Here is a 19,458-nt window from a genome sequence, read left to right on the forward strand (position 1 = left end):
TTTTTACACTGAACATGGTGCCACCTATACCATTTTTAAACTTTGAATACATTTGCTTGTAACTGAAATAATGCTCCTTTAGTGAGACATATACCTCGCAATAAAGGGAGGGTTGTTCTAAAATAGTCAAGTGAATCATCAAAATGCAAAGAAAACATTTGTAACAGTGCAATGGGTAAAATTATGTAGTAATTATAAAAGTAGCAGATAGAAAAGACACAAAACCTGTGTTTCTCCAGCTTCAGTGTTATGTGCAACATTTCCATTTTGAACTGGGCATGTAGATTTTTTTGGTGGTGTCACTTCAAACTTTACATTGCCTTAGCAAAGTATATGAAAGGTTACCAAGTTAACTGGCTGCTCATTCCAATACTTGAGACTGATCTTGTGTGTGACCCAAAAAATACATTTATTACTGTGCATTGACGTTGAGAAAGTAACTGCTGTATGGATCAGGTGTGACACACGCAGAACTCTTTTGGTGCTAAGCTGTATGTGTGCCTGCCACCGTGAGAAACAGAAAGGAAAGCATTCTGAATACTAGCAAATCCTCACTGACAAGTTATTTTGCCTGCTGAACTGGTAAAAAATATGAAATGGAAAGCATTAGCTTTTTCTGAAAAAGACACGTTGGTAAGCCAAACAACCAGATTGTGTGCAATATGGCTTCACACATGGATGGCCAAATTATTGTAAGCCAGGCAATGTAACTATCAGATCATCTGGGATGTGTGGGAGAGATGCAGCCCTTGCCACTTTGTTGGCAGATGACACTGCATGGATCATCAGCAAAGAATGTGGGCTCATTATTTTTCCAATTGGTAGGGGTGATCTTTTGTGAGTTTTTTTTGTCTTGCTGAGGAAGGTGAAACTGCCCTGGCCCTCATATAAGATGCCTTTTTTTGCATGGCTATTGTAGCTCTGAGTACTGAGGCAGGGTCGGACTGGGCCAGCGGGACACAACCCCCATGGGCCCTGCGTCTGCCTATGTGTGCTCAGAGGGAGGGATGGGGCCCCTGTGGGGAGCATGCGTGGGCAACGGGGGCTCATGGAGGTATGTGGGGCCCCTGGGGGTGTGTGGCCCCTGGGATGGCAGCCTTAAGTATCACATGGCTTTAGATCTCCGACAATGCAATGCTTCAGGCCAGTGCTCAGCATCTGGCATCTACAGGAGCATCCTTTTACACTGAACATGCTGCCACCTATACCATTTTTTAGCTTTGAATGTATTTGCTTGTAACTGAAATCATGCTCCTTTAGTAAAACGTATACCTTGCAATAAAGGAAAGGTTGTTTTAAAATAGTCAAGTGAATCATTAAAATGCAAAGAAAACATTTGTAACAGGGCAATGGGTTAAATTATGTAGCAATTATAAAAGTAGCAAATTGAAAAGACACAAAACCTGTGTTTCTCCAGCTTCAGTGTTATGTGAAACATTTCCATTTTGAACTGGACCTGTAGATTCTTTTGGTGGTGTCACTTCAAACTCTACATTAGCAGTGTTGGGAAGATCAACCTTTTCTGCAAAGAAAAAAAATTGAAAAGGTATGAACTAAACATATATAAGTATATATAGTTGTACTCATTGGTTGGTGTAAGGGCCCTAATATGACTGACAGTCTTTCTTTAAGATATGTAGGCATGCCAGAACCTAGTAAGCAAATATAATAAGCACCTTTTACGTCAAAAGAGATCATAATGCAAATTGTTGAAAACTAAAGGACTTTGTTTTTACATGATATCTAACAAAATAACAAAGATATACTGTAAATATATGTAGTTCTAAAATTGATAATGACAAAAGCATTTCTTCTGAATAGTATAAGCTGTAATGATCAGGGCTATGTATCTAACATGTAGCAGACTGATCCAAAACAAATTGCTTATTGGTTGCTATTGGTAACTGTACAGATATGGGATCCTTTATCTGGGGACCTTTATCTGAAAACCTATTATCCAGAAAGCTCCAAATCACCCATAGACTCCATTTTAAACAAATAATACTAATTTTAAAAAAATAAACACTACCTTGTATTCAGTCCCAACTAAGATATACAGTAATTAACCCTTATTGGAAGTTATACAATCCTATTGGGTTTACTGTAATTAATCTTTAAATTATTTTTTTAGCAGACTTAACATATGGTGATACAGATTATGGAAAACCACATGTCCCATACCTCTACTAATAAAGCCTCATGGTCATATTTAAAGGCACCATACATTCAATATTCCCATTTTTTTTAAATATAGTGGTAAGATGTAAAGGGCTGATTGTGTCTATGGCTGGGCTATTACACAGATTCTTACCAATTATAATTCATTAAAAAAAGCTGATTTCTCTCCATAGAACTAACAAATGGCACACAGATATAGACACAGACCATTCTATGTATGTATGTTTTTACTAAGTATATTAGCACCAGTTTATATAATACATTGTATAATACATAAACTGGACTTACCTGTATAGCTGGCAGCACCATTTAGCCGTTCACTGTCTTCTACCTGACACTTCTTTTTAGCCATCTTGTGAAGGATTGATGCTTTCTCCCTGAACTTGCCTTAAAAAGCATTGAGGAAAAACAAATCAACGTAATTCAATTTTTTTTTATAATTAATTAATCTTCTGTGACACACACATCTCATTTTCTGCTTAATATTTGACAACTCCCAAGCTAAGGGCCAATGGCACTCAAAAGATGGCCTAACAAAATCCAAGATGGTGAGGTACTATGGACAACTTTGAAGGCCAGGATCATAACTGTTACAGGGGTGCTGATTCTCTCTGCTGGTACAGTAAGTTCAGTATTTAAAATACAGCATTTATAGCAATATTCAATTTAGAATTTAGTTCTCCTTTAATCCTTCCCTCATGTGAGCTGATCAAAATCTAATATGAATAATTTGAACTGGTTGGTCAGATTTGGATTTCAGGTCAGCCAGTGACTGCATCTATATATACTGTATGTGTTTTTTAATCTCTGGCAAACTGGCATCCATAAACTGTACTCACCAAAGTAAACAGGATAATCCAAGTGTTCCAAACCCCAACCCCCAGCTCAAGGGAATGAACAAACCGTTAAACATCAAAACAAAAGGAGGAGAAAAAAAAGCATTCTGGAAATCCAAAAACAGGCCATTACAAAAATAGAAAGAGAAAAACCTTTATACACTCATCTCACAAAGTCCAACACGTTTCGTGCCCATCTGACATTTAATCATAGACTTTGTTTGCGTACACCTCTGGTGGAAGAAACACTTTTTATGTGATAGGTGTCCTTTAATACAAACTTCACTCTACTCCTAAGGGATTCATATAGTGAACTGTAAAATTCCTTTCTCTGCATTCTTAACACTTCAATCTAAATAAACTGCAGTAACCTAAAGCAGATTGCATTATAGATTTCTTAAGGTCATAATGAAACCTGAATGAATCTATGGCAAGAGAATGCAGATAAGAGACCTAGCTGTTGTGGTTAGAGACATCTAGGCTACAGGCTAGGCATGGAAGAAAACATAGGTTTCCAATTTGTTTGTTTGTTTGTTTTTTTTTAAACATGTTTATACTTTTGTATATGTTACATAAAGGCTATGCGAAAATGTCATAGTTTTATTGTAACATACGTTAGAAAAAGGGGAGGGCCAAGTCAACTGGGCACCTTAGGCACCACGGCCAGCCACCTAGCCCCCGCACCTTCCCCACCCCTGCGCAGCCATGGGGACACTGCATAGTGACAAGTGGTTGGGGAAAGGGTGGGCAGACTAAAGGTGGCCATACACGGACCGATTTTTTACTTACAAACGACCGATTCCCGAACGATCCGATGCTATCGTTAAGTTATCGTATAGTTGGTGGTGTACGAACGATCGTCGGCCCACTAAACGAGCCGACATTATCGTCCCCAAAATCGATCGGCCAGGTTTAAAAATTTTGGTCGTTTAACGATAAAATCTGCCAGTTGGTGTGAGTGTCAGACATTTGTCTTTCAACGATTGTTCTCTGCGCATGTCACGATTGCCAGCAGCGGAAGTCAACGACATTCGATCGTACGTAGATGTACGATCGTACGTATTTTACGATAATGATGCGACGAAATCTTTCCCGAATTATCGTTGCCCGTGGATGGCATATCGTATGGGAACTCGATCGCCATACGATCGTTTGTCGATATAATCGTTCATCGCACAACGAGCGAAATCGCCTCGTGTATGGCCACCTTTAGGGTTGGCAGTAGTGGTAGCTGCCTGGTGCCCCATCATTGTCCTAGGCAGGTGCCTCCTCTACCTACCCCTAGTTCTGGCCCTCGTTAGAAAAGCACATTTTTGAGAAGATGCCATGTTCAGTATAAAGTTATTCTATTTATATTGAGTTTTGTCAATGCAGTTCAGGTATGGGACCTGTTATCCAGAATGCTTGGGACCTGGGGATTTCTGGATAAGGGGGGCTTTCCATAATTTGGATCTTTATACTTTAAGTCTACTGAAAAATGTAAACAATAATTAAACCCAACAGGATTGTTTTGCCTCCAATAAGCATTAATTATATGTTTGATGGGATCAAGATAATGGGTTCTGGATTTATGGGAAGTATCTCCCTTAGACTAAATTATAAGCAAATTTTAAAAAATGATTTCCTTTTTCTCTGTAATTTGCTTATAATTTAGTCTAAGGGAGATACTTCCCGTAAATCAGAACTTCTGGATAATGGGCTTCCACATAACTGATCCCATACCTGTAACTCCAAACAACCACAGATTTGCTTTTAATATTTTATCCTTGCTAGACTTGATCATATTTAATTAATAATTGTTTGCTATGGGTTGTTGCAGTGGTGCAAATATACCCAGATTATGTACATAAATCCCACTGATGCATAACTGGAACACAGACTTTACATTAATAAAATTAACATTGCATAATACATTAATAGTGTTTAATCCAATTCTATGCAAAATGTGACAAATCTAGAGACCTTTCTTTCATTAAAAGGCACACATTTTTACAATTAAAACTACCCAGCAAATGCACAGAGAAAAAGGTAATTTGTAGATAACAGTAAGCCAATTTCATGTTATTATTAAAAGATTCCTTTATCCTTAGAACTATTACAGGCACATTGTCTCATTGGACTTATTTAAGCTATGATTAATGAAATGGTCCTAACAAAATCATTCCTAGTAATGTACAGAATACTCTAGCAGTAACAAATTAGTGAATGATATAAATATCATTATGTAAAGCAAAATCAAGCAAGCAAATATAATAATTAGGATAAGCATGATGATGGCAATGTTTTTAACGACTGTTAAAGGTAAGATCTACTATTTGGTAGTTTCAGATGTATACTAATATACAAAAGGGACTTAATTTGTATCTTATGTTTGCAGTAAATTCCAGTTTACTATAAGAATATTAAGTGGAACTATTATGTAAAAAATTGTATCACAATTTGATATGGAAATTCTTACAAAAAAAAACCCTTTTATAACAATACATTTATGTTTAAAGCAGCTTCATATTTCCAGATGGGTACAAGTACCAGACACAAATCTCCATTGTGCCATTAATCTTACTGAACAGTAGAACAGATGGCCCATTAAGGCACCATATATCTGACCGAGAGGATTAGGGCAATATGGTCAAAATTGCAAAAGTTGCCAAACCAAAACCTAGGGTGGCAGTGGGCCCAAATATAGCCATGAGTATTACTAGGAAGTATTTAGAACCACTGTTTGCCAATTAGTCCAGATACCCCTTTGAACATGTTGCATCCGGAATGATTTCTGTTCTTAATATAGATTTTCTTGTTGTTGGCAAGCAATATACTAAAATTCCCCAATACCAACATCTAAATTATGCATAAACATATTTTTTTTTAAATGTGCTTTGAATTTCAGCATGTACCGAATTATACACTTATACACAATTGTACAATATTTTCTAGGCATTCCACAACACATTTGTCTGTATTGCTGTTTTAATATGCGTGCACAAGTGCTTAGCTTACAGCAGGGCTAGAACTAGGGGTAGACAGAAGATAAATGGGCACAACAGGGGTGGAGCCAGGACCCTATGCATTTACCTTCCTTTTGCATTTCTTACTCTGGCCCGCACATGATTATCAGGCATCACCACATTGGTAAATTGCAAGGGAAAATAAGGGTTGGGGAATGCCTGGTGGGGGCCTGCAGGGGATGCAGTGAGTCAGGCTGATGATGGCTTGGCATGGCTGCCCTCAATACAGAATGCTGTGGTGCACAAATTAAAATGTTTTATGTTAAATTTCCACTTCCTTTGACCTGCACAAACATCATTCATCAAAAAAGGCTTAGCCATTTTTTCAGTCTTGGATATGTATCACAGCTGCAATTAACATTCAGTGGAATAAACCCTTCTATTTTTAGGAAATGAACCACCCCTTAAAGCCCTAGTTCAGCTAAAGGATTAATCAAAGATAACTGCACCCTTCAACTAATGTCCTGTACATATAAAGTTATTTGCCAAGTCTTCAAATTCTACTTTAAAGAGAAAATATTGTGTGCCAGTATATCGAAAAATGTAAGACTTCCTATAATTTGCGATGCAGTTTTTCCTGGGAAACTATTTCCTTGCAACTGGTATGACATGAAATCTGTAAACTGGGTTCCTACAATAACCCTTAAATAAAATAGATTGAGATAGCTTTAATGATCTCAGTGGTGTGTTCTCAAACAACTGAGCATTTGTTATTTCTCTCTTTCAATCAGCCTCTTCTTCATGGCAGCATTTCTTATTTAATTCTCATTCAACATAATTTCAAATTAGAGTTCTTTTCCCAGATTTAATGATGCCTCTTGAACTTTTGCCAAGATTCGCGAAAATAATAAAAATCAGCCAATGATTCAAATGCAAATTTCAAGAAGCTCTTAGAAAACACTTAAATAAGCTCTGAAAAAAAAACTATTATCTGATGAAGATGAATCCAACTTTTAGATCTTCTGTTAAGAAAAAACTATTGTGATAACTTTTACTCTGAATTTATTTCTGTATTTATGTACTTTGAAAGCTCATCTATAAATGGGGAAGGGAGCAAGGTGCACAGTGCAAAGAAAATGTTTTTTGCATTATACACTAATCCCACCCTTCCCATTGAGAGGATAGAGTACTAAGAATTGTGCCTCTTTCTATATATATGCAATCCGGGTGGTGCTCCATAGAGGAGGGGTGGATGTAGACAGAACATTGGAGTTCCTTGGCACAACCTTAGCTTAAATGTAACTGAGGAAAGACAGAAGCACCTGGAAAGCAAGGCACTGGGGAGACCTGTACATTAAGCGCAGGGCTCTCTTGCCCAGTCAGTGATGTACTATGGATCAAGGCACCAAGCCCAGCAGAATGGACAGTAAGCAGAAAAATAGATGGTCTCTAAGTCCAACTTTGCAATCCTTAGTACTCCAGCCCTTCCTGTAATATTACAGTTGCTCGTAGTAATTTGACTACAAATCATTAAAAATGTATGCTGAGTTGTGCAAAAAACACTGTAAACTAAATACACTAATTTAATCAACCTTTTAACTAGATGTGCAGAAGGATGAACTTCACAATGATGCCATAATGTAGGGGGCTTGTGTAAATCTATATTATTACATTACATTACAGCAATTATGGATTTTTATGAGAAGTTTCATTTTAATTTGGTTTGCCTTATGTATACTCTTAGTTCATGGATTTCTTGCTGCAATAAAGTTTTCATTTAGGTATCATTAATCATTTCAGCACATTAATAATTTCAAGTCACAGAACTACATGCTCCTTGATTTTAGTATTTACTGTTCCTAGTCTGGATTTTTTAATAGATTGGCTCTGCTGCCTTGAATCCCTGAAGGATGGTCCTCATCACTAAAGGACCCTTGAATGTAAAACCATCTCTATGGAGCTTTTTAGCCTTCCTACAAATCTCAAAGCTGCTAGTTCTCCCTATGGAATGCCCTTCTCTTGCTCTTTGTTCCCTACTGCTGTATCATTTTTGATATGAACATATTGGACAATTTAGCCTGCTTGTCTATTTAGTCTGGCTAGATTTGTTGGATATGTGGAAAAAATTAGGTCTTTTTTTTCCTTACTTTTTTTTTAAACTTTTTATTTTTATTTAATTTAAATCATGTTCGGCATATATCATACAGGTATAGGACCTTTTATCCAGAACACTCTGGATTTTTACAGGAATCCAATATGGATTATTTATACCTTAGCTGGGATCAAGTATAATGTACTGTTTTATTATTACAGAGAAAAAGGAAATAATTTAAAAAATTTGAATTATTTGCTTATAATTGAGTCTATGGGAGATAGCCTTCCCGTAACCTCTGGATAACAGGCTTCCTGATAATTGATCCCATACCTGTAACTCCAAACAACCACAGATCTGAGCTTTCTGAATAATGGGTTTCTGGATAATGGATCCTATCCTATACTACAATGACAGGGAATCCTTTCTTGCTTCAGGTTGAGTCTGAGTTTTGATCTTGTAACCTTTCGTTAGTTTTGGAAACAAAATTTAGGTTTTATAGGATTGGTTACATTGTTAAAAGGTTATAAGGTTAAATTGAGACTATGTAACAATAATGAATGTTAAGGACATAGGAAACTGTTTAAAGGGATAATGTTTTTAAATAAGACTGATGGAGTATGTTTTTATGGATTTTTATGTATTAATTTTGCAGATCTATACCCATTGTTTGAATTATGCCCTGCTTATGGAGGTTTCACTTATGGACACTGAATACTGGGAAGGATGGTTAATTTTGTATAATATAATTCATCAAAGTTTTTGTGAATTATGTATTGCACAATTTGGATAAAGTTTTTTAGAGTATTTTAAAGGTTAATATATCAACCAAACAATCACATATGTTAATGTTGTGACTATTTAATCATGTGCACTGGTGTGTCTGTATGCCTGACGAAGGAGTATGCCCCCAAAACGTTGCTTTTTGAATAAACACGCAGGGGCTAAGCCCTGCTTGCACTTTACTTGTTGTGCTGACTGAAATATTTTGACCGGACTGTTTGGAGAGTGCCGACTCTCTAGGCTGTGCACCAAGTAGTAATTCTCTGGAGGAGGTAAGGGTCTGCTGGTGTAAAAAATTTTTTCCTATACTTTATACCACTAATTAAGAAATGACATACTATTAGAGTCTTTGCTGCAGTGTTAATAATTGTCTATATCAGCGTTTTTCAACCACTGTTCCGCGGCACACTAGCTGATGTTGCCTGGTGTGCCGTAGGCAGGGCACCAATGTACTAGGGGGGCACTGCTCTTGGCACCAATGTACTAGGGGGGCACTGATGCTGGGCACCAATGTACTAGGGGGGCACTGCTCTTGGCACCAATGTACTAGGGGGCACTGCTGCTGGGCACCAATGTACTAGGGGGGCACTGCTGCTGGGCACAGAGTTAAATTTTTTAACATTTTCTAATGGTGGTGTGCCTCGTGATTTTTTTCATGAAACAAGTGTGCCTTTGCCCAAAAAAGGTTGAAAAACACTGGTCTATATTAATTACCTTCTCCAATGAAAAATACAGAGGAGGCAGACTGTTTATACTATGGGAAAAACTATGCTGCAAACTCTGCCTAGACATTTGTAGGGAACTGGAAAATTATGCCTTTTCTAACTCTGTGGTATATGGACAGCTATAAAGAGTCCTTAATGTAATGGGAAATAAGTCCCTGTTACTGGGTAATAGCATGACATTTTGCAGTTCCACAGTTTGGCCATAAGGTAGCACTGTGGTGTAGTATAAAAGGCTGAGCAGCCATGAGGCTGGAGGCCATTTTGTGAAGCTCTCTGCCTAAACAAGCAGAGGAGAGATATTGTGGAATTTGGGAATAGGTAGGCCCAGACAGAATAGGCAGCTCCTGTTATAGGTCACACTAAGGGGCAGATTTACTAATCCACGAATCCGAATCCCGAAAGAGAAAAAATCATATTGGAAACAAAAATTTTGCGACTTTTTTGTCGCCGTCGCGATGTTTCGCATTTGTTGCAGCTTTTTCGGCGCCGTCGTGACTTTATCGTATTTTGCACGACTATTTATTAGTCGTCGCGATTTTTTCGTATTCAGCGGTTGTAAAGGCGGAAAAACCAATCCGATTTTTTCGTGACGGCGACGGAAAAGTCACAGAAAATATCCGAAAAAGTCGCACCGGCGACGATAAAGTCGCAATGGCGGCGAAAAAGTCGCAAAAATACCGATCATTGCGAAAAAATGCATTCGGACACCTTCGGACCGTTCGTGGATTAGTAAATCTCCCCCTATGTGTGATAGACAGGCAGGGCTATTTATTGACGGCTTCTGGCTCCGACAAGGATTTGCAGAGGGATTATTATTCCGTGTATAATACTGCCCAGAGTAGGGTTCCCAGTGTACAGACCTAGAGTTAGAAAGTGATCACCCAGGTTCCACTGGAAGAATATACTTGAAAGCTGGGAGTTAACCCATTGTGCCCTGCAGGGAGAGAGTTATTGCGACCAATTGTTATGAGTACTGCCTGTTCAGTGGGATGCTATCACCTAACTATTCTGTGCTGTAATTACTCCTAAGTGGCTGTGTAAATAAACAGTTCATTGTTTCAACGTTAAGAACCACTGGCACCCATTTCTTAAGAAATACAACACATAACCACCTGGCCTCCATACTAAGCGAGGGTTCACACCTGAGGGATTGAGTCTCAGCCCAGCTGATATATGGCGTGGCTTGTGGTAAACAGAAGGGCTAATTTACCATAAGCTTACACATTTGACCCACCATGCCCCATGATTGTCTGTTTTTAGGGATATGGTAAACTGTATGATGAGTGAAATTTTTCACCATGTAATTTTTCGCAAAAAACCCAGTTTACCCATAAACGCCAATGCAAAAAAATCTCTTTGTTCCCAAAGTTTCCCAAAGAAATAAGTGTTTCATTTTTAGGATAAAAAGAGCAAATTGAAAGTTGAGTGCTGCTATCATACTGCCCATCATCCATTAGTGGAAATATTGTAATTAAATGGAATATAAGAGATAGATCTTACAGATCAGAGCAAAAGTTACAGCCATGTTGATCTCCTTCATTCTGTACCTGCTGAATATGCATATGGAGCAATCTAAGTGATGACTGGATGTGATTGCTTCTTCATGAGTCAGTACAACAGCAATAAGGTGGCACTTTTGAAAACTACTTAGGCTTGATAATGACTTACAATCAGTAACATAAAAAAAGATAAGAAAATTTTAAGGTAATTTTAAAGTCCAATTAAAGCAGATTTTAATGCACAGTATTACTGAATAAGAAAGTCATGCTTGCTCTTTGCTACACAGGGACTTATGGGCACCTTCAGATAAGTTTTAAAATGATTGCTAGGATCTGTGCTTTATTTAAATATCATTAATATAATTGAATATAATTATTTCTTTTAGAGACATTGAAGTATATAACTGTATTTGTACTGGGGCTGTGTCTCTGGGTACTACTACAGTACCCAGTACAGAATCTGTGCCACCTAACCTGGGCAGATAATGGATAATATATTGATATTTGTGTTTTTATTGCTCACAGGCAAATTCAGATTGTTGATTTTATGGTTGAACTTGATGGACATATGTCTTTTTTCAACCCAACTTACTATGTTACTATGTTACTATGATTTGTTTAATAATAGGTATAACCCAACTATTGCAATCTGTTTGGCCAACTGTTTGTTCTCAGTAGGCAACTGGTGCCTGCCTACATGGCATCTTCTGAATGTCACAAAAATGACTCAGTGCAGCCACATACACTTAAGAGTAGCATCTGATACCAGATCTGTCAAATATTGTTCAATTAGTGTAAAAGTCATGCTTTAGATCTAGACACATGGTTTCACACCAGGAGAGCAGCAGAACGTGACTCAAAATCTAGGTTCTTGCCTATTAGTAACTTGACTGTCTAACTGCAGCAGATTATTTTATGTATAGTAAAACCTGACAGAAAAGAGATCGAATATGAATAAAATGCTTGCTTTCAACTTATAGTTTAGTAACTTGGTCAATCAGTCCCTGTAGCATAGTTACATAGTTACATAGGGTTGAAAAAAGACCAGTGTCCATCAAGTTCAACCCATCCAAGTAAACCCAGCACACCTAACCCAAACCTACCAATCTATACACTCACATACATAAACTATAAATACAACCACTAGTACTAACTGTAGATATTAGTATCACAATAGCCTTGGATATTCTGATTGATCAAGAACTCATCCAGGCCCCTCTTAAAGGCATTAACAGAATCTGCCATTACCACATCACTAGGAAGGGCATTCCACAACCTCACTGCCCTCACCGTGAAAAACCACCTACGCTGCTTCAAATGGAAGCTCCTTTCCTCTAATCTAAAGGGGTGACCTCTGGTGCGTTGATTGTTTTTATGGGAAAAAAGAACATCCCCCATCTGCCTATAAAGCATGGACTTGTTCATCTCCCTTTCCTGGATCCTGTAGGACAGCAAAAACTGTTTTGGGTGCTGAGGTACTGGGACTGGAACAGTTGTGGATTTACATAAGGGCAATCTGGGCAGTCCACTGTGCCCCTTAATTTAAAGGGGCACAGTGCTGCGAAAGGGGCGGGGCTATGGCAGTTCAGGAGCAGAGCAAGGGTAAATCCCTGGGCCAAAAGAATAATTAATCCACCCTGGTGTGGACTACTACTGAAGCAGCAAATGGGGCAAAGTTTTGAAACTTCACTTTCCCAACCACTTACAACTTATTTTAAAAAAGGGAATGGATACTTTTATAGAAAATACAAAGTAAGTAAGTATTTTGGTTCTTACAAAATACCAAGGTCTTTTCTTAAACAAATCTACTTATGCTTCCTATAGCTAGAGCTTCTTGGCAATGGTAATCTTCTAAAGTATTTTAAAATACAGTTTCAAGCATCTGTGTTAGAATGTAGATATTTTTAGCACAAGATCCTATTGCCAGTTTTAGTATTGGAAGTACATCTGAAGAGAGGTAACACAATTAGTAAAATGAAAAAGGAATTTTTAAGAAATTATCAAATTATTACATGCTAACTTTGTAAGTGGATTGTAAATATCTACTAGGCATTTTTACAAAATAATGTGCAGAGGATGAAGACTTGAGTGATTTTAGTTAGGTCACTAAAAAATGTTTAAATCATTCTGCAATAGCAGCTTTGTTGAGTCTACATGCAAGTCTTTTTAAGGTAGGGTACCAGACTGCAAGTATACCTTTAGGAAGAAATCAATACCATATAAATATTTTAATATTTGAACTGAGCAGTACATTAACCTACTGTGACTTCTTCCTATACTTCAGATGCAGCACTCTTTTTTAAGTGACAATTAAGTAAACCAGACAGACAAGGTGGTTCATAAAAGAAGCATATAGACAATAACCATCAAAACAAGATAGCCTTTGACTCATATTTAAAAAAAACTTGTTTAAAAAAAATGTATACATTTCTGAAGGACTAACTCAAAAAATCTTTTAAAAAGGAAAGTGAAATATTATGGCTGCAAACATGCATAAATACATACACACACAGAGAATATGTACAGACACAAACACAAGAAAACCTCTGTATTAAGGCCAATCACAGGGAGTTGCCGATTAGACCCCTTCAAAACCAAGTTGGCAGCTTATCTGTCTACTTCAACACGCCTGTCTGACCGATATCTGTCTGAAAAACGTCAAAATATCAGTTGGACAGGTTTAAAAATTCCCCCTGGGCAAGGACCACATTGGCTTATTGATGCTGTCCTCGCCCTGACGTCCAGCATTCCCACATCAAGGTGGGCATATAGGACAAAGATCTACTCATTTGGCGACCTCACCAAATGAGCAGATATTTCAATGTATGGCCATCTTAACACTCGCTTTTATCTGATTCATTAAGATTTATGGTATTTATTTAGGAATTTCTATAGAGAGAATTTTTTACCTGCAACTGTATACACACACACACAAACATATATTTAACTTGCACATGAGAGACAAATGACTGACTCCCTTACCAGAAGCCACATACACAGCCAATAGGGCGCACACTACAGCACCAGCAAGACAAGAGGGACAGCTCCTATGGCTCTGGCATTTTTAGATTTTTATAGATTTTTCATAGATTATCAATATACAACTCTCTTACACATTTGTTATGGAGAAAACACCACTGCCATAATGTGGGTAGTGATAGCAATGAATAAGATCAGTTTACTGCGCACACAGGTAGATATATGTATGTATTTTCTGACTGATATCTACCCCATGTGTGCAGTGACAAGTGGATCCCTTTCATTTCTGTCATTCCTGTTATTGCATACACAGCGTGTCTGCACACGGAATCGTCCATTTTACCACCAGCAGAGAAAACACCTCTTCCATTTGGATTCGGTTCACCTAACATGGAGGGGCATATTTGTCAACATTCAGAGTAGTGTAATTTTAAAGTTTTTTTTCAATGTTTCCTTACTTATTTATTAAAAAATCCGAATATAAAAAGCATGAACAAATACAAAAATGAGGAATGAATAAGAATACAAGTACCTTGAAATCCTTATTTTTGTAAGAATTTTGGTGATGTTACAATCCCTTAAAAACCTTTAAAACTTTAAAGAAAATAAATTACAATTTGCTAAGAACAGCTCCCATTGACTTCTACATGACCTAACCAGCTTTAAGATGGCCTCGTTTTCTATAAGAGTTTTTGTGGTTTTTAAATAACGAAAAATTTGTGTTTTAGAGTAATAATCTAAATACAAGATTTTTAGTAATGAAAAGTTTGATTCGGTAAAAAAAAATTGATAAATCTCCTCCTGGGGCTTAAGCCAAACCTGGATACTGCAAAAAGTGCTGTGTTCAGTGCCCAAACCAAATGTCTTAGTGGTACATTTCTAAGGTTTTTATGTTCCTTATGCAGAATATTTGGCATTAGTCATGTATAAATATTTATATTTGTTGACTCTACACCCAGGCAATCAGCCCTGAAAATGGAGTGCATACTCTCCGATGGAGTGCATATTTTCTGATGGAGTGCATACTCTCTGATGGAGTGCATACTGGAGTGCATATTTTCTGATGGAGTGCATACTCTCTGATGGAGTGCATACTGGAGTGTATATTTTCTGATGGAGTGCATACTGGAGTGCATATTTTCTGATGGAGTGCATACTGGAGTGCATATTCTCCGATGGAGAGCATACTGGAGTGCATATTTTCTGATGGAGTGCATACTCTCTGATGGAGTGCACACTGGAGTGCATATTCTCTGATGGAGTGCATACTCTATGAAACTTTTTAATTACGTTTTCAAATTACACCTCACTTCCTAGCTTTATAAGAAATTCATTATTGGAAACATGCAGAACTCAGATAATCACCAGGCTTTACATGGGAGTTAACCTTTCTCAAAGTCACAAATAAATGTAGGATATAAATAAAAGGAAAAGAGAAGTATTTAAAACAGCTGACATCACTAAAACCAAATAAAGCATTTTCTGTAAAAAATAAAATAAATCGTTGTAAACGTTGTAAGGAATAGCTGAAATAGTTGAAAGGAAGACACATATATAGAAAATGGTTAAAAAGGTCTGCTGTGTAATTCACCCCTCCTTTGCCAAGCATCATAGGCTGACATCTGTCCTTCCTGCCTGCTTTACGCAATACATTTAATTCGTAGATGAAGGTTATTTAGAAGGGTAACACCATCAGAGGCATAATGCCAGGATTTTGAGCTGTCACCCTTGGGTATGCACAGATGTTTCAGGATGGTGGCAGCTTTGAAACCAGAAGAGTATTAAAAAAATAAGATGATAGCATTTTAGCCTGAAATGAAAGGATGATATAGTATAATGCAAGCCATGAAAATGCACGTGTAAACAGAGGGAAACCTCATAAATGAATCATATAATCGAACATCATTTGTATCATCTTACAAGACTCAGTAAGCAATCAATATTTAAAAAAACAGATTTCTTACCTTGTAACAGTAATGGTAGTATTTTGGCTTTTTGCCTTTTTTATATTCCTAAAGCATTTATATGTATTTTACTGATGGGAACTTAAAATATAACCACTCGTTTGTAAAATGCAATGCAATCCACATCTATCTGCTTTCTTTTCTGTAAATGCTCTGCCTAATCTTGGCAGATCTCAGAGCATAGAAAGGAAAAAAAGTGGTTTACATATTTTTGTGTATTTCATGAAATAAATTACATAGTTCATGATTATTAAGGCTACTAAGTTACAAATGACAAATAATCTGATTTCATTTTAGACTGGCTAGCCAACTACCTGCCTTTACATGGGATCAGATCAGCATATACCGTAGGTATGGTTCTAAACCCTAATGCAGGGGTGGCCTATAAGTCGATCGCAGTCCACCAGTTGATCCCCCATGGATCACTGGTGGACCGCAATGAAGCCGGGGATGCGGAAGTGGAACAGTGACTCTTTTGCCAGGAGTTCTGTTTTGCATAAAAGAGCTTTGAGGGTTTGAGCTGATGTTAGGAATTATGGGGCCTCATACTACTGAGGTAGCATGGCCCTCCCCACCAGGAGGCTCCAGTTTTTAACCCATTGGTAACCTGGGCCCATGGGCAGAGGGTCCTGACAACAAGTAGAATAGGGCCCCAATGAAAAAAGACCAGCACACTCAAGACCACACCCTGCTCATGATGTACTCAAACTTCCCCAAACATATTGCCCCTTCACTACCCTTGCATTATACTGAATGATACACCCACTGTATCCCCCTGATATCAGCCCTGGCTGGTGGTATTTGCAGGCCTTCCACTTTTAGCCCCTGAACATTCTCCTGACAACAAGTAGAATAGGGCCCCAATGAAAAAAGACCAGCACATTCAATACCACACCCTGCTCATGATGTACTCAAACTTCCCCAAACATATTGCCCCTTCACTACCCATGCATTATACTGAATGATACACCCACTGTACCCCCCTGATATCAGCCCTGGCTGGTGGTATTTGCAGGCCTTTCACTTTTAGCCCCTGAACCTTCTATTCAATGTAACTGCATTGAACCTTTCTTCCTTTGAACCCTCCACCTGGAAGATGTCCATGATGTCGCTTGGGGGTTTGGGTCCAGGAAAAGCACATTCTTGGTTGGTGTCCTAAAGGGTGGGTTATGGTCAGGTGCAGGTGGGTTATAGTAGCTATAATTTCCCTCTTACAGCCAATAACATGCCATTACCATTTAGCAGAGAGACAATGCAGGAATCTCCCAAACATATGCATTGTTCTCAGGTATACACACAGGGTAAATGGAAGTAGTGAGGGAAGAAAATCATCTAGCACCAGAAAAAGAGGGGCAGCTCCTATGGCCCTGGTATGGAGAAGGGGAAAAGGATATGTAGCTGGAAGGGAGATCTTTATAGACAAATTAAGCATAGCTAAATTTAGCTAAATTTTGCCAGAGAAACCCGAGGTGATTTTGAATATCTAAGTAATAGAAGTCTATGTGAAATTGAGGCGCACCTAATCCATATTATTAGGATTAGATTAATCCTCTACAAAAAATTAGCACAAACACTGAACAGCATGTAAACCCTATTTCCATTTTTAACAATCTATATCCCCCCCAAAATTACATAATAAAAAAACTGTAATCAATTGTTGTTTACAGTTTTAAAGTCAAAAAACTTTGGTTCGTTAAAACACTAATATGCAAATTTGGTCAATGGTCAATCTGAGAATCCTGTAGGATCTCAGATATTAACTAAATCCCAAATCAAATGAACAAATCATTGTATCCCCAATGTAAGAACATGGCATACTGATTGTACACAGTACTGATCTGCACACAGTACAGATTGCAGTTTTCAGAATATGTTTTTCAAATAATTTGGTAAAATCAATGTTGGATGCAAATACTGTTACAACAGCTGCAATCTTACCTTAATTAACCTTACCAATAACCCTCATATGTAATAAAAGGCACTAAGTTTGCCCAGAAGCAGTAGCCAATGGCAACCAGTAAGATGTTCGCTTTCATACAGGCGACCAGTATATTCTACCTGCTATGGGTTACTGCTCTAGGGCAAACTAAGTTGCTTTTATTACATAATCCCTTAAGAATCATAGCTTGGTAGCTATGGGTTATTATTCCTGGGCAAATTAAGTGGCTTTTATTACATAACCACTTAAGAATCATAGTTTGGTTATTATGGGTTACAGCATTACCCATGATAATAAACTGGGCCATCAAAATATGAATAAGTATATCCAAATTTTTTTGTAAAATGAGATTTGTGCCCATGGAATTTTAAATATTTTTTGAAAGATGGATAATCTTCACTTGTGTGTTTATTAATGCCCCTATACCGCAGTGAAGGATGGCAGCAAGTGACAGGCAAAATAAGTTACTCTGAAGCACAGATAGAGAGATATCTTTTATGCTAATTTTTCTGTTGGAAGTTGTATCTAGGTAACAAAATATTATGATGTTCATTTTATATCATTTTATGGAATGTCTATTTTTTATAACTCTACTGTCACCCATACACAATAAATTGCTTTAGACATTTTAAGTCTATAGAGTATAGTCTATGGCAGACCACAACAGTATATTTTATATTTTTATTAACTTTCTTCTCCTCTTACTGCAATACTGTAAGCAAGGCATTTGAGTCCTGGTTTGCTGGATAAAACAAAATTATCACTAACCACATTTACATGGATGGCCCTAAATGAGCCTTTAAGTCTTATTGTGAATGTGAACAAAATACTAGGGGTCATTTACAGCAATGAAGGCAATTTGAAAAGTCCAAAAAAGACACAGTCAGGCTTTTTTGCGCACTTTCCACACTGCTGCCTTGCTTTGCTGTGTTGCTGTAGCTGTTTGCACTCTGTTTCAGAGCACAGAGACCTGCACCTACCCCCTTGAATAGAGCACTGGCTGCAGCTCTCTATTTAAGTGGGGTTGGAGGGGGGCATTTATGCATCCCCCATACCATCGGTAACTTGCATGTCCTTCAGGCATGCAACTTAGCTAGCGTTGAGGATGCAGGCCACACCAGGGCCTTGTTCTTAATTCCTGCCTTATGCATAGCATAGGCAGAAGTGCTGTATGAATGAGCTCTTGCACCGCTTAGTGCTCTTGCATTTCTGCCTGGGGCAATATTAAATACCCCTATTATCTGAATGCAGATTTATTCATTTCTGAAAGTATTAGCTACTTGCAAAAACCTAAAATGAAGATGTTGAAGAGGCACAGGAATCCAAATTACAATGTATAAGAAACAGACTAGGCACTTTACTGTAATTACTAATCAGTGTTCCTTTCCCCAAATGGCAATACAATAGAAATAATCAGAACGATACTTAACATACCATGAACACAAATAATAACCACTTAATTATACATGCAACCTTTCAGGGAATGCATAAAACATAACACAGGGCTTGTGTATAATA

At 37.7% G+C, this 19,458-nt stretch overlaps 1 protein-coding gene across 4 annotated transcripts in view; it reads right to left on the minus strand.

The window, feature by feature from the left end:
- slc24a2 (solute carrier family 24 member 2) overlaps nt 1–19,458 on the minus strand; it is a 107,268-nt gene that overhangs the window by 10,249 nt on the left and 77,561 nt on the right. For all 4 annotated transcript variants that reach the window (XM_031890425.1, XM_031890427.1, XM_031890431.1 and 1 more), the window contains 2 exons: nt 2,467–2,565; nt 1,404–1,522 (listed from right to left, as the gene is read on the minus strand). In XM_031890425.1, the coding sequence (XP_031746285.1) occupies nt 1,404–1,522; nt 2,467–2,565 (218 nt within the window). The remainder of the gene's footprint in view (nt 1–1,403; nt 1,523–2,466; nt 2,566–19,458) is intronic.

This window comes from Xenopus tropicalis, chromosome 1 (genome assembly GCF_000004195.4).
Source record: "Xenopus tropicalis strain Nigerian chromosome 1, UCB_Xtro_10.0, whole genome shotgun sequence".
In the NCBI taxonomy this organism is placed as follows: Eukaryota; Metazoa; Chordata; class Amphibia; order Anura; family Pipidae; genus Xenopus; species Xenopus tropicalis.